Here is a 16486-nt window from a genome sequence, read left to right as displayed (position 1 = left end):
CAAGATCCAAAAATCCAAGGTCTTTGAAAACATGAGCCAGGATCCAGAACCTTTGGTCCTCTGAAATCATGAGCCAAAGCACTTGGTTCTCTGAAAACATGAGTCAAAGCCTCCAAAAACCTTTGGTCCTCTGAAAACATGAGCCAAAGCCTCCAAAAACCCTTGGTCCTCTGAAAACATGAGCCAAGATTCAAAAATCCTAGGTCTTTGAAAACAAGAGCCAGGATCCAGAACCTTTGGTCCTCTGAAAACATGAGCCAAAGCCTCAAAAACCCTTGGTCCTCTGAAAACATGAGCCAAGATCCAAAAATCCTAGGTCTCTGAAAACATGAGCCAGGATCCAAAACCTTTGGTCCTCTGAAAACATGAGCCAAAGCCCAAAAAACCCTTGGTCCTCTGAAAACATGAGCCAAGATCCAAAAATCCTAGGTCTCTGAAAACATGAGCCAGGATCCAGAACCTTTGGTCCTCTGAAAACATGAGCCAAAGCCCCAAAAACCCTTGGTCCTCTGAAAACATGAGCCAAGATCCAGAAATCCTAGGTTTCTGAAAACATGAGCCAGGATCCAAAACCTTTGGTCCTCTGAAAACATGAGCCAAAGCCCCAAAAATCGTTGGTCCTCTGAAAACATGAGCGAAAGCCTCCAAAAACCCTTGGTCCTCTAAAAACACGAGCCAAGATCCAAAAATCCTAAGTTCTCTGAAAACATGAGCCAGGATCCTTGGTCCTCCATTTTTTGACCTCAGGTAAGCATGTCTTGCACTTATTCAAAAAAAAAAAAAAAAATTTGCATGCATGAACTATGTTTGGACCTGATCCTTCCACCAAGAGGTACGTAGGCAATCTTCCTTGAGATTCGGTCCACATTTTGATCTACAACATGACATTCTGCATTTTTATCTACATGCATCATACATTTACCACGGTTAAATACTGATTGCCCATTTCAGAATTAATTGGTTCCAAATTTACTCTAATTAAAAGATAATTACACAAATTACTCATTGAATAATTAATGTTTAACTATCTAATTAATTAGGTGTATGCAACCTCACCATAAAATGTAGTCCTAACCAATTAAATTATGACACATCATTGATCTCCAATTGATTACACTTATAACCAATTGAAATCAATTGTTCATAATCACATATAGTTGGACTCAATTTGTGATAGTGCATCTCAGCCATTAAAACTTGATTTGATGATAACTTTCAATCTGGTGGTCCGATTAGGGCTTATGACCAGTTGATTTGATCGTTACAACATCAAAATCATTTTGATGAAATGAGATTAAGGATCTAATGACTAAAATCAAGATGCATATTCCCAAGGCGAAATTACCCTTTTACCCTCCAAATGAGGTTAAATGCGGGTTGCAAAATAGGGTGTCAACAATACCTCTAAATTTTTTGCAAGTTGCTACTTTTACTCACAATCTAAGATGGATGACAAACATTTAATTGGATAAATATCTTTACTAGAAGTTCAGATGACAAGCTTTATAACTCTAAGCAAGAGAGCAAGAAGGAATCCGGTTTTGTTATGCCATGGGCTTTAGAGTTCAGATGACTTCATATGTGCACAACTTTTGCTCTTGGATTGTTGAGTACCAAAATCATAAATTAATGTAACTCAATAAAACTCATTTATCCCACAATGGTTTTTGCAAAACTTGCTGTCATAAACATGTTCTTTGGTATTTAACTATTTATTATTGTATTTACATTGCCAAAATGGTTTATGCAAAACTATAACACAGGATTTAGTTTTTATATGTGTGCATTTGAGAGGTGAGAGAGGAAAGGGGCTTATGGCTTACCGGTGGTTTGCCGTGGGCCTGCGGTGAACCAGTGACTGTGAGCACCTACTGCTGCTGCAAAGGCCAGCCGAGCCGAGCGGCAAGAGCTCAAAGGCAAGGCGTCAAGCCAGCAAGAGGCTAGAGGCGAGAGAGAGAGAGAGAGAGAGAGAGAGAGAGAGAGAGTTAAGGGTTATGAGAGAGAATAGAGTGAATTTATACTTAGGGAAATCTAAAAACCTAACATAAAATGGTGTTGTTCTCTGTGTGTGTGTGTGTGTGTGTGTGTTTTAATAATAATACCAATACAACAACGTTTTAGTAAAAAAAAAAAAATTAAAAAGGATAGTGGGTAAACAATGCCGTAAGCAGCAGAAGCAAACTATATCTGTTCATCAGTTTGGTTTGGTTCTCACTCGGTGCTGGATTTCCTTCTTTGATGTCTTCACTGCAATGGCATCGAAACTCTGTTCGCATTCCAATCGCCAACATCGACTCCGTTGGTCGATGGCAGTGGCAATGCGGGAAGGTCAGTGTCGGTCGGTCTTGTCGGCTCTGTTGAAGGTTTGCACAGTCATAAGTGTATCCATGCATAGGTAAAGCTGAAAGAAGATCCAATTAAGTTTTAAATTGGATTCCAATTGTTGTCTAATTTTGCGCCACGTGTCCTATTTAAATTTTTAAATTTTTTGTTCTAGGTGAGTTAATGAGATACAAAAAAACGAATGGTCTAATATAAATAAATCATCAAAAACTCAATAAACCAAAAAAGTAAAAAAGAAAGAGTAAACTCATGTGTATATCCAAAAGAAATTAAAAAAATAAAATAAAAGAGAGAGAGAGAGAGAGAGAGAGAGAGAGAGAGAGATAATTTGAATCCATATATGTGTATAATTGTAATTTTTTTTTTTAATTGTACCGTGCATATGTACAGGTTATACACTAGTTAATAATAAAACTAAACTATAAATCTTAAGATAGTGTTGGAACAATTTCACAAATAAATAGGGCCATATATAAGCCGAGCTTAACCAAATATTAATAATTTATATTTGTTTATTTTATTTTATTTTGAATATGACTTGAGTTCGAGCTTATTACCAAATTAGATTATATGTTTAAATTTAATTCATTTTCATACCGAACAAACTCGAACATGTTCATGAATTAACCTTTTTTTTTTTTTTTTTTGCTAAATTATTCTTTTCCCATATATAATAAATAATATGCTTATTTTTTTTGTTTTAATCCTTTATAAATCTACGTTAATATTTAATAACTAATTAATAGTTAAAGTTATATAATTTAAGTTAGATATAATTTTTATTAAAAATAGGCTATTTAGATTATTAATAAATTATAAATAATGATTAATATTTATGAACTTGTAATTTACAAATTTTTACAATTCAATCTTACGAAAAACAATTAATTCTAATAAAAAGAGAGGGGATGTGGGGGAGCTATTTGGGATTTGGGTTGTGACTTGTGAAGTGGAGCACTGGTTCATAATTCTCACCACAACTTAAAATGAAAGAGGAGGAAGCCAATTTTGAAAAAGCCTTCCCTCTCTTTCCTATATGCAAGCATAACTCTTTTCAAGGTCGAAAGAAAATTAGAAAACGTGATCTCCATTTTATAATATGAGAACCAATAAAGCTTCGGTAATCATATAAAAAAATATCTTGTCAAATGACAATATAGCACCACAATTTGTCGAGCATTGATTGCCAAGTGAATCAGTGAATCTTTCAATTGTTTGCCACTTTTTGCATGTAGATGTCTAACAAATCTCTACAACAAAACAATTGAAATGACATAATTAATATGGCATGTGAACCACATAATTTCTTCTAATTTGAATTCTGGGTAAGATTGCTACACTTTGCTCTACTGCTAGAAAAACAGCAAGCTGAGATATTGAAATTACTTAAGCAATGAATCGAAGATAAAGTTATTTCTTATTATGGTTAATTTCAGGGATGGAGCCAGAACTTTGAGTTAAGATGGCGGTTTTATTGTTGGCTGTATGTGGCGGTTTCAACCTCTGATTTTGTTACTTTGCTGTTAAGTGGTTTTTTTTTTTTTTTTTTTGGTAGGTAAGAACAAAATTAATTTTGTTTTGAATTTTTTAAAGGGTAAGGTTATTTATTTTGGATAAAATTAGTTAATTAAGCATAATTTTGTTTTTATTTTTACTGGTAATTTTTGTTGTTGAGCTTTTTTTTCTTTTTTCTTTTTTGGCTTGTATATTTTGTTTTAGATTTTAGATCTATAAATTTTTTTTATGGTCACTAAAATGAGGAAAATGCTAGAACTACAAGTTTTTTTTATAAATTACTGATGTAATAAGTGGTTATTAGTAAGTAAAAAAAAAAATAATGTGAGTGGTGTGCCTATATGCGAACCAATAAAAATTTGTTACCAAAAAAATTTGTAAAAATGTTATAAAAATGTTTGTAAGTATTACTCTTAAAAGAATCAGTGATATTGTTAAAGGAAACAAAATGTAATTTTATAGAACAAAATTGCTAAAATTAGTATACATATATATAATAATATTTTTTTTTTAAATCTAGGGGGAGGCAAGTCCAAGGGTGGTTCCATCCCTGGTTAACTTGATCTGGATAACTCATATTTATCATGTGTGAACTAAGAGATATTATAAGTGCCTTAGGATTGAATTCAGCAGCTAAGAAATTATTTACAAGCCCATCCTAAACTATATAAAAGGATGAGAAAATTATTAGGTACTCTTAGAATATAATGACATAGTATTTTTGGAGTAAGGTGACATGATGTACATTCTTCTCACATAAATGTGGTGGATCTCATCATTAATTTGATTAGTGAGATCTATTATCTATTATTATGTGAGAAAATTGAGTACCATGTTGATGACTTCACATGTTTTGAGATCGAATCAATCTTTTGAATTCCATTTTGTTCTTTCTATTCCATTCCATGATAATTGTTCTTCATTATCAGGTGAAGCAATGGCAAAGCAATAAAATTTTTCAAAGAAGGCCAAGCTAAATATATAATAAAAATTAAATCCAAAGAATTACGCGCGCGCGCACACACACACACACACACATATATATATATTATATTTATTTATTGCTTATATATGAAGAATGTTTGTAATTTTGATTTAACATATGATATTTTCTTACATAAACAAAAATATTTACATCAAGTAAATGTTTACATCTTTGCCAAAAAAAAAAAAATCATGTCTAAGAATATACAAATCAATTTAATAAAGAATAAAACATAATTAAATTATATTACGTATTGTATATATTATATACATTTTGATTTAAATGAGTTATGTGCAATATAAGAGTAATTAAAGGAAATAAAAATGCATTAGTTAACTATATAAATGTATTACATGTTTTAGTAAAAATCTTAAGAGTATTATTTAAATTTATGTCCATAAATATATATGTGTGTGTATTACCCAAAATACAAGAAGTAGGGAAGATTTTTATAAAGTTAAGGGTGCCACAGTCCGCTAGCCCCACCTTCTTCTGCCCTTGAGGCGAAAATTATTAGGTACTCCTGGAGTACACAATAATTTCCTTCATTGAGGCCAAAACCAACAACCAGTTTTTTCTATAAGCAAGGTTTAAATCATAAATCTTTTATTTGATAACACTAAATTTTACTAATTGATCTAATTAGAAATTTGAAAACCTAAATCTTTTACTTATATACATAACGGAAATCTTGAAACAGTATCTAATACACATCAGTACCGAAATATTCCTCTCTTGTTTAGAGAACGGTTTCCAAGACGAAATTCAAATCTTTGCATTGAATCTCACTTACTGGTCGGTGGGAGTCGGTGAATGCCTGAATGGTGTATTTCGAGAGAAGTGAAGTGAGACAGAGAGGCTCACCCCCGATCTAGCCACACCTCAGCCCTATGGGACTTATATTTATATAAAATAAAAAAATAAAATAAAGATTTGCAAACGTGCACATATCTGAAGGGCAGTTTAGGCATACAGATAGAGTAGTTGTCCTAAAATGACCATATAGGAAGGGTAGTTTAGTCATATGGTTACAAGTAAGAAAATGACCTTGTGTTTTGGAATTTCTAGCTTTTATGTGCCCTGTTCCTGTAGCTGTAGGGGTTTTTGGTGAAGTAGTATGAACAAGAACAAACAAAAGAAAAAGAGGTGAGAGAAAAGTTGTGGGAAGCCAAGCTAAGCTAGTTCAAAAATCAAAGTCTGAAAAGATAAAAAGCCCATATGGTTTAAGGTTGGTTCCACACCAGGTTGGTACAAAAACTCAAAAAGCTTAAACCCCACTTTACCTTTTCACCTCCTATATTCTCTCTCTCTCTCACTATATATGTTTGTTCTTTAATTAGATCTTTTACATGCATGCCACTTTCATTATCTCATTGGCCCTGTAAATATTTCAATTTCTGGTTTTTTTTTTTGGTTTAATGGTTATCTGTCATTCATCAAAATATACTTATAAAAGTTAAATGCTTTTGTGTTTGTATGTGAGTTGGAAGTGTGGATAAAATTTTGTTTTTTTAATTATATGGGATATTATTCTTGGGTTTTTTTGTTTTGGGTGAAGTGCTTTACTTTATTTACTGTCTACAGAATAGATTCCCTCACTCTGTGCATTGCAAACTAATAGCTTTGTTAGTTTATTTTGCTGCATTGGTGTGCTGTGGATTCTTTGCACATAAAACTCCATGCCTTTTGGGCCACTTTATTTTATCTCTGCCCCTTTTTTGGGTGCCTTTCACTTTCTATTAGTTTTTTTAATAGATTTCAGATGGTGTAGAAGTAGAAATGGCGTAAACAACAATAGTTGATGCAGATTGATTGATGGGATTTATTTCCATTTTCACCCTCCCATTTGGGTATAAGTAGAGGTGGTCAAGGTTGATTGTCTTCATTGCAGGAGCTTATCTTAACCATTGCAACAAGTGGCTTGCACTGTGCAAACATTTGAGTGATAAAGAATAATGAGCAACAGTAGCTCCAGTATAGGTTCTGGTCAGTTTTCTTCACCTGCTAATGTGTACCAATGAATCAAACATGTTTGTTAGTTTTAACTTTGTTGCTCCAATGTCTCAGTTAGTGGAACTGCTACAAGGACATTTGAGTTTGGAAGGACCCATGTGGTCAGGCCCAAAGGGAGGCACCAGGCTACTATAGTTTGGCTACATGGCCTTGGTGATAAGGGCTCAAGGTATTAAAGTTAGTTCTATATTGAAATCTATCCTTGCTCACGGTATCAATTATGCAATAATGGTTTTGAGATTGTCCTTCTCTTTACCAGTTTCCAATTTTTCAAAATTTTTTTCTTCTTGGTTGAGGAAACACTTAGTGTGTTATAAGTTGTTTAATAGGTGGATTTGAAAGTCATACATGTAAATGGGTTATGGCTTGTCATTTCAACGTTATACATGTGGTATTACTATCAGGCTTTTGCTCATTAATGCTTCTTCGAACGTGCATGGATCAATACTTATGAGATTCAAATTTTTGAGATTTAATAATCGTCTATATGAATATATTTATTCCATGCTTTTTAGTAGCATCTGGTTTGGGTCATCCATTTTTTAATAGTGGCGGACTTGTATTGTACTAAAATCAAAGGGAGTAAGAGAATGTCAATGTCTTGTCCTGTTATGCTGAAGAAAGTTTGTTGTTTTATTAAGTTTTTGAGTTCAATTTTCCTTTTTAGAAGATTCTCGTTCTGATTGATTTGATGGGGGAGTTGTATGGTGCCATCAACTTAAAAAAAATGTCTAGCTGTCGTTTTCTTCTGTTGTCTCTTTTTGATTCTAAGCTATGCAGGGAAGCCTTGAATCCAAAAACTATATATGCCATAGCCTAGAACGGGGACCACTTCTTCACTAGCTTGGTTGTCCTTTTAAACTTACATAAATATATTATTCATTAATGGTATGTATAATTCTAATGCTTTAGTAAATAATTCTTAAATTTCTAAAATATGTTGAAACCAGATTGACCTGAAGCATTTATATTGGCATATATTCTGATTTATAACATTTTTTTGTTAAGGCCTGTTCTCAACTTTGTAAGTGGTCCCATGGTTAGATAGTTAATATGATTTTATTGGGTTTTTATTAGATGGTTGTATGGCTTTCAAATTTCTTGAGATGTTCTGGAAATGCTCTTATCAAGTGAATTTTATCAGTTTGTTATTCTATCAAGTATGTTATCAGTTGAGATGAAGGTAGCCAATAGTGGCTAAGGTGAATTTTCTATCTTTGCTTTGTTTTGCAGCTGGTCCCAGCTCTTGGAAACCCTTCCTCTTCCAAATGTAAGAAATAAGTATGCTTTTTCAATTTTTTTAGTAGTTTCTAAACGTATGCAAATGAAACATGCATAGCAGCCCTAATTCTTTGAACATCTAGAAGAGTGCTAATTATTTGTTTCTATTCAAATTAATGTTTTAGATAAAATGGATTTGCCCCACTGCTCCTACTCGGCCAGTACGATTATTTGGTGGATTTCCTTGCACTGCTTGTAAGATCTACAGCTTTAGAAACCTCACTTTTTTTTCTTATGATAAAACAAACCATTAAATTCTTGCTGATTGCAAATTTTATTATTCCATCAGTGTGTGCCAAAAAATTAGTTATCCAGTAACTTATGTTAGTTGTGTCTCAAGAATTTTATGTCTGATTCAGTTCCCTTTTCTATTTGCAACTCTAAATAATACAATTTAAAGTGCTTTGGTGATTTATATCAGGGTTTGACGTAGGAGATTTTTCAGAAGACGCCCCTGATGATTTGGAGGGATTAGATGCTTCTGCAGCACATGTTGCCAACCTATTGTCAACAGAGCCTGCTGATAGTAGGTTTCTCCTTTAAATCCTCACTAGCTTTGAATGCTCTCTTCTTTTAGTTATATGAAATAAACATAAAGGATTTTAAGGAGGTATGTATGTATGTATGTATGCATGTATAATATTTTATGTATTCAGTAGACTGGAAAAACAAAGAGTTCTGAAGTTTGGGAGAACTATGTGAAAAATTCATTCACTTTCTCCCCTTATAGTGTAAGAAAGTCAAGTTCAAATTACTTTGATCTTTTTATCATTTTATCACCTGGTTCCCCACAGTTTTATAGCAGTATATCGGTGACCTTATTTGTCTAATTTTTCATTTATCAGCATTTGCGCAAGTCATGCATTAATAATAAATTGTGATTATGCTCCTTAGTTTTCTGCTTTCAGGTGTTAATCTTGGTTGTCTATGAGTACATGTCATTTTTTAGTGGCATTGAAATACGTTAGCAGTGTTTTTACACCAAGTGGATGAGCCTATATGGTTTAGTGTCAGCTTTTTCAACAGGAAACCCTCCCCCCCTTCCTCTCCTTTCTCTCTTATTTGTGTTGTCTCCATATCATAATGCCTATCTACTGCTAAAACCAGATGTAAAACCTAAAGTGAAATAATTTGAATAAATTTTATGGGGGTGTCCATTGTACTCCTCCATTGTACTCCTTAACAAATTGAAAATCTTCCTCACAATCAGGGTTTATTAGGCTTTCATAGGAATCTTTATTTTATTTTTTATTTTTTGATGAGTCTAGGAATCATACTCTATGACTTCCTTAGTTGTTTGGCTACACTTCTTTGTCCAGATAGTCCTGAAATTTGTAAAGATATGTTTGGATGTGGTGATTTAGGGAATATAAATTGAAGCCTAGCATGCTACAAGAGTGTAGAAAGTTTCTTGTTCGTGATTCATGTGTAATTCATTTACTTTTGGTATATTTGTGTCTTTTTCTCCCCAAGGGTTTTTCTCTTCTAAAATTTATAACAAGGCATAATCTTCAATAAAAATTTAAGTTTTTAGCTATTACAAGATACTTCAACCACTTTATCATTTTCAACCTTTTCCACTGTTCTTATTGTTATGCGTTCTAGTCCTGTCCTCTATAATTTGAGAGGCCTATGAAAATGTTACTTTGTCTGTCAAGGTTGTCCAGATAGGTGAAAGCTACAGGGTTACTGTTGTATCCTTCAGTCTGTCACCAATTAAAAGAAAATAATCCTTAAGTCTTTTACTATAATATTTCAACATAATATTTAGACTAGAGGCAAAACAGTTATTTAATATGTGACAATTTGAGGGAGGGTAGGTGTGCAATCACAAACCTTTCAGGTGAGTTCCTGGATGGAAAGAAGGGTAGGGGTGGGTTTCAGTGTATTTGTACCCTTTTTATAAATAAAAAAATAAAAAATTTGGGGGATAAATACTGGGTTGGTTTGTACTTCTGAGAAGCACATAGATTGGAGCTGAGTATTGTTATATAAACTTTGGGATTGATTGGGTCATGCCAAGTTTGGTTGCAGACTTACTTTGTTGTTGGCACCATTGGCTTGGGAAATATAATTCTGATATTTGGAATTTGGTACCAGGCTATTTGATGTGAACTATTTGGACTGAACATAATCGGCGTTCTTTTGAGGATATCAAGAAATCAATGGCCCAATTGTTAGATTTGTGCCAACGGACTCTCTTCGATTGGTCTTGGTGTTGGGATCTTTCGGATTGTTCTACTATTATTGATTTTCTTTTGTCTCTTAGAATAGGATTTTGATTCCTTTATTTCTTTTTGTTGCTATGTTGTTCTTTGTTCACTACCGTGAACTCTGTTTATCTTTTATTTCTGTTTTTCTATTTTTATTTTGATTCCTTTATTACTTTCTTACCTATCAAAAAAAAAAAAAAAAGTCTTGCTATCATATCCATGGCTGACCTCAAAAAATTTAGGACTAAGTCTCTGTTGTTGTTGTATTACTACTACTCAAGCTTATGTAATTTTATCATTACTGGACAGTCAAACTTGGTGTTGGGGGCTTCAGTATGGGTGCTGCAACTGCGCTCTATTCTGCTATATGCCTTGTTTCAGGAAATTATGGGAATGGAAACCTTTATCCTGTCAATCTAAGCGCAATTGTTGGTCTAAGTGGCTGGCTCCCATGTTCAAGGTTTGGCTTCTATCATATACATGTACACTGAAAAACACGTAACACACCAAGACACCAGCTTGTAAACTCAATCATCCACATGCTCTTTTGTTAGTAAGCAATATATTCAGTGTATCAGCTAATGTTTTCTAGGAACTTGAGGAACCGAATTGAGGGATCACATGAGGCAGCAAGGCGTGCAGCATCATTACCCATTTTTCTCTGCCATGGCCTAGGTATACATATTCATCAATCAGATTTCTGTAATATGGTTTCAATTCATTTTTGAATTGGAATTTTTTTATACTATTTTTTGTTAATTTATGGTAATGGAAACACTTAAGCTAGTCATTCCTACCATTTATAATCATGTTGAGGAGCCACCAAGCTGCTGAGACACTTATTTTGATAATGTAAAAGATCAGTTTCAACCTTTTAAAGTTGTGACTTGTTAATGTGCTTAGGGGTCAATCTCAGATTCAAATACTAAAAATAATCTATCTTTATAATGGAACTGTTTCTGTATGTTGGGGGGGGGGGGGGGGGAATACATTCTCTCTCTCTCTTCTCTCTTTCTAATAGACCTGCAGATATAGATGCACACAAGTATGCACAGATGCATGTGCATGTACCTTTATTGGAGCTTTCATTTTAAAGTCATATAGTTGAGTTATCACGAGTGTCTCATTGCCAGTTTTTTCACTCAGTAATCCATCTGAATGTCTTCATCTAGCTAAATTTCTTGATGTATCTTGATTGTGCAAAATTATGTTCCATATGTCTTGGTCTTCATCAAGCAAAATTTCTTGATATACCTTGACCATACAGTTCAGCATATGTATTTTGGCTTTTGTCAAATTTTAACATGTAATTTGAGTATGGCATTGTTTTTCCTCAAAGCACGTCAAGCGACTCTAGTAAAAGAAAAAAGAGGGGATGGGGGGTCATAATCACAGTGGTTTTATTTAGTTAAGTCCACCCAATATGAGAGAAAATTGCAACTTAAATATACATGACAACTTAGTCAACCTGGCTTTATTGGCACTCATGATAATTGATATATAGAATGTTTCTAGTATTGGGCTCCCATATAGTTTCCTTTCCTACATACATTCAGAAAGAGTTCTAGCGTTTCCATTGTAAAAAGTTTCTGACTAAAATAATTTTCTTAATTGACCTGTGGGGATGGAATAGATTGTCTTGACCTATCATGTAGTTAATTCTAGGTTTGGTAAAGATAAATCTGTGTAGTAGACATCTAATTCTCTATTTTTTGAACCACGATTTCATTTGTTGATTGATAAAAGATGCTTCTTGGGTTGAACTGCTATTTTCAAAGGACTCCTGACCCTTAGAATTATAAAAAGGATTATAAGAAAGATCTCAGTTGGGAAAAAACCGAAAGTGAATTGCTCTCATATAAATCAAGATATTTTATTTTCGTGCTGCAGGTGATGAGGTGGTTGCATATGAACATGGGAAGAGATCAGCGGAGAACTTAAGTTCTGCTGGATTTCGAAATCTGACATTTAGAACTTACAATGGGTATTTAAACACCTTTAGAAGAGACTACAATTTTTTTTCTTTCAATATATAGTCTCTTTTTTTTAGCTATCCTCCTCCCCCACAAAAAGAAAAAGAGTTAAAGTCTCCTTATTGTTCAATGTCGCATGCAGGTTAGGTCACTATACAATTCCTGAAGAAACTGATGAAGTTTGTAATTGGCTGACTGCGACTTTGGGGCTCGATGGATCCCAGTCATACTAGAGGGGCAAGCTGGAAGCTATGCATACAAAATAAGGGTTCAAAGTGGTACTTAGAATAGATGGAGTTTATCATATGATTAATTAGTGGCAAGGCTGAGTTCCTAGTCCCATGTGATCTCTCTTAAATAAAATTTTTAACCAAGTCTCTTTGTATTTGGTTTCTTGGTCACTAAAGGTTTTGTGTTGTTGTTTTTATTACATTATTATTATTTTCTTTTGTTGTAATTGTTACGCAGGGAGTGGGGGGTTCTTTCCGGAGAATTAAAAAAAGAAGAGTAAAGAGAGGAACAGGGGAGGGATACTGGAGGGAGGTTGGGTCTACATGAATCTCTGTCATGGAAATTTTGTTTTTTATTTTTATTTTTAAATAATTATGAAAAACTCATAGTATCTTTGAGATTTTGCATAGAAGTGATGTATTTTGAAATGCAGAATAAATACTAGAAATTATGGGATGCAGTTGAGCTATTCTAAACTTGTTGCTCAGGGAAACCAGAGTCTCAAGCTCAGGTCGTATTCGACCCAAGCTGTTGCCACCCAGCTCAAATAGCTTTGTCCCAAATTTCCCAGGTTCCAAGAGTAAGAGTAATCTCTAAAATTTTGGATTGCCCAGGTGCCAATATAAAACTTGAAACGCCAATAGTTTAAAGCTCACCATTAGTTTAGATCTCCATGGTTTGACGTATGAGGAATGGTAAACCCAAAAGGATACCAAGGTCAATAAGGTAGATGATTCAAAGTTAAAGGAATAGTATAAGTATTGACCATTCAAAGACGAAGCTGGACATTTCAAGCTTGAGTAGGTCCAAAGGGGTTAACAAGTGGATCAAGCAACAAGACAACCCGGTATATTTAAACTCAACTGTGACATTGTTGTTGGCAAGGACTACTCGTGCTTGTGGTTATTGCCAGGGATTGGAGAGAGACCTTAGTGTTCGCTTTTACAAAAAAGGCTTACACCAGTATCCCTGTCCAAGCAGAAGTAAAGGCTATACTTTGGACAGTGTTGCTAGCAAAAGACCATAATTTGGTGGAGGTTGAAGATGAGAGCAAATCAAAATCCCGTTTTGATGCGCTAGTCCTTCGATCATTGGTGAATTCACAGCATTATAGCTGAAGCAAAATGTTTCTCCTTAGGCTTCCCTCCATGTTCCTTCAATTGGGTGAGAAGGTAAGCTAATAGAAACCCCTACAAGTTTTCTTGATTATCAAACCCAATTTTTTTTTTTTTTTTTTGAAGAAGTGGTGTTTATATTAAATGAATAATTTTATTATTTATAAGAACCAAAATGGTCATAAAATTTTGATGTGCAATCCAGGTGATCAAAGGCTTATTTTAATAACTTTTGCTTAAGCAAGTGGTAATACTGATACAGTTGGTTGAAGAATGATGAAGACTTAGAGTCTGGAATCTTTGACAGTTGATATCACGCTTCCAAGAGCGATTAGGAGAGAAACAATTCTTTATTTTTATATTGATTCTTTCTTTCTGTATATCTGAATGGCGAACCATTTGCAAGGAATCCACTTGCCTTTGAATTTGTTATAAATATTATGAATAAACTTCTCTTTCTTTGAGATTTGAGACTTCACGAATTGATCACTACGAGATCTTAAAGAAAAACTAGGGATCGTGTATTGTATATTGCTTTTAACTGATCAGAACTAAGAATTATACACAAATTTATAGGGATAATAAAACCACAACTCAGATTGCCTTTAACATTCATAAGAAAGAAACATAATATTCATATATGTATATGGAGTGAACATAACTAATAATACAAGTATTAACCAGCTCTAAGAGATCATGTGAAAATCATCAAAATATATATGAAATTAATATTATTATATAATTTTTCCACCAAGTATTAAGGATCTTACAACATTGCTTACAATGCTACCAAGTTTATGCGACAACGCCCCTAAGCTTGTATCCCAAGTGATCTAGGAACTGAAAGTATACAAATCTCCAATGCTTGTTCAATAGCAAAGGACCTAAAACAACCCAAAATCCAACCACAAATCCAAGTGCGTGTCATGCTCACGTAAAACCAATCCACTTCAAGTCCGCCATTATCTTTGCCCCCTTTGTTTTCAATGTTGGGTGTTACATCATTTATAGTACAATCAATCAATATAAATAAATAAATATATATAAGTAGAGACCTTATGCGAGAAAGCATGAGGTTCTACCATGTGGCGCATTCTATAAAGAAAATTGAAATACTCTTAAACCACATCAGAGATAAGAACAAATTTAAAAATAGAGACTTTTTATTTCCTTTGGTTCAATATTTCAAGAATACTTTTTGTTACATATTTTATTTAATATTTTAAGACTACTATTTGTTTCATTTGGTTCAATATTTCAAGACTTTTCTTCTTTCTCATACACAAAAAACTTTTTGCATTTCCATTCACACTTTTCACTTCTACAGTTCTACTCCTTTATATACACATACTTACAGCCTTTCATGCCATCTCCTTTTAAATACACTTAGACAAAAAATGATGTCATTTGCCTTCAACCTTCTAGCGACACCTACATAACTCCAACATTGCAGTACTATTTGTATCTAGCCCGTACAAGTAGGCTATGACCAAGGAAGGGGGCTTACATTTTTTATTCAGTGATGGTAGCTTACGTTTTGATGTTGAAGTCAGACATAGTGGATTTTGTGAATGTTGTGATTCGTTTTGAGTTTTTGGGTGTTTGAGATTTTGGTTTGGGAAAGTTTTAAATGTATTTTTTTAAAAAAATTAAAGAAAAAGAAACATTTTAATTGATTATTTATAAAGTTAGTTATTTTTTATATATTTATGTTAGAACTCATACTTTGTAGGTTTCTTTGTACGTTTTTTACTATTATTTTGTGTGATATGAGCCACAATAATAAAAATAAAAATTGATGATGATTTCAAAGTATTTTCATTTTTTTTAAATTATACGGAAATCTAACTAAAGACAATTAAATTTTGATAAATGAATGTGTTTTTAGCCAATTTCTCTTTGTTTAATCACGCTCTCTTTATGTTGATACTTACAAATGATTTTCTTAATTTTATTGAGATAATGAATTGGGTGTTTGTGATTGAGGTCTTTATATTTGGTTGTGAAAATAGAGTAGTTAAGGAAGTGTTTGAGAATTTACTTAAATTTATGTAATTGTAGGATATAAAAGTATTTTATGCTTTAAATTCTTGTTTATAGATTTCAAAATCATTTAATTAGTTTAAAAAATAAAATCTACTTTTAACCATAGATATTATAATATGTTATAGTCTTATAGTCTTATATAGTTTTTTTTTTTTTTTTTAAATAAAATATGAATTAAGAAAATCAAGTTTCAAAGTATTCAACAATATTGTGGACAAATATAAATATTATACAGAAGAATGAATTAAAAAAAAAAAAGAAAATTTTGAATCTTGATCTTACTATACTTTTCCTTCATCTTCTTGGCAATTAGTATGTAGACTTTGGTAACAAAGAGAATCAAAGAGAATGATGACTTTTTTCAACTTTACATTAGGGGGAACACATTCAAGGAAGAATGGCTTTTGATAAATATTTCAAATGCTCATTCTCCTTAAAACTTTAAACAAGTGGTATGTTAAAATAAGTTACTGGATTTTGAGGTTCAATAACGCACCCTCTTGGCCATGTTATTTCTCCCTAGTAGCTTGTCATGTGGCTTTGACTTCAAACCCTGAGTAACTTGTACGGCACAAGGGCAAAGAAAGTTCACTATGACATTTAATAACCACGCAACTTAACTAATATACACCATAGAAGCATTTGAAATTGCCCAAAAAAAAAAAAAAAAAAAAAATCTTATTCCATCTACCTTGAATGTTCAAATATTGGAAGAGACTGATTGTTAGTAGATCTATCTCTCGATGTTGACTGACAGCAAGTAAACCAGCA

At 33.1% G+C, this 16486-nt stretch overlaps 1 protein-coding gene across 2 annotated transcripts; it reads left to right on the top strand.

The window, feature by feature from the left end:
- Nucleotides 1-5948: 5948 nt before the first annotated feature.
- LOC112027173 (uncharacterized) lies at nt 5949-12945 on the top strand. Of its 2 annotated transcripts, none has more exons than XM_024059844.2 (10): nt 5949-6087; nt 6735-6829; nt 6911-7025; nt 8090-8126; nt 8263-8332; nt 8559-8663; nt 10660-10810; nt 10943-11025; nt 12241-12334; nt 12466-12945. In XM_024059844.2, the coding sequence occupies exons 2-10, from the start codon at nt 6799-6801 to the stop codon at nt 12554-12556; spliced, it is 777 nt and encodes a 258-aa protein (XP_023915612.1). In that variant the 5' UTR covers nt 5949-6087; nt 6735-6798; the 3' UTR covers nt 12557-12945. The 2 variants fall into 2 exon arrangements, with proteins under 2 accessions (XP_023915612.1, XP_023915613.1); XM_024059845.2 differs by lacking the exon at nt 5949-6087 and adding an exon at nt 6158-6224.
- Nucleotides 12946-16486: the final 3541 nt, after the last annotated feature.

The sequence above is a fragment of the Quercus suber genome, unplaced genomic scaffold (assembly GCF_002906115.3).
Source record: "Quercus suber isolate HL8 unplaced genomic scaffold, Cork oak 2.0 scaffold_97, whole genome shotgun sequence".
NCBI classification, from domain to species: Eukaryota; Viridiplantae; Streptophyta; class Magnoliopsida; order Fagales; family Fagaceae; genus Quercus; species Quercus suber.
The sequence above is the reverse complement of the archived record's forward strand: the minus strand, read 5'-3'. Positions and strand labels throughout refer to the sequence as shown.

Bases quoted from the DNA above. Each gene is read 5' to 3' on its own strand.
- LOC112027173 (XM_024059844.2), top strand. From the start codon at position 6,799: ATGAGCAACAGTAGCTCCAGTATAGGTTCTG. The intron at 8,127-8,262 runs GTAAGAAATAAG...TTAATGTTTTAG, and splicing joins AAACCCTTCCTCTTCCAAAT to ATAAAATGGATTTGCCCCAC. The intron at 12,335-12,465 runs GTATTTAAACAC...TGTCGCATGCAG, and splicing joins ACATTTAGAACTTACAATGG to GTTAGGTCACTATACAATTC.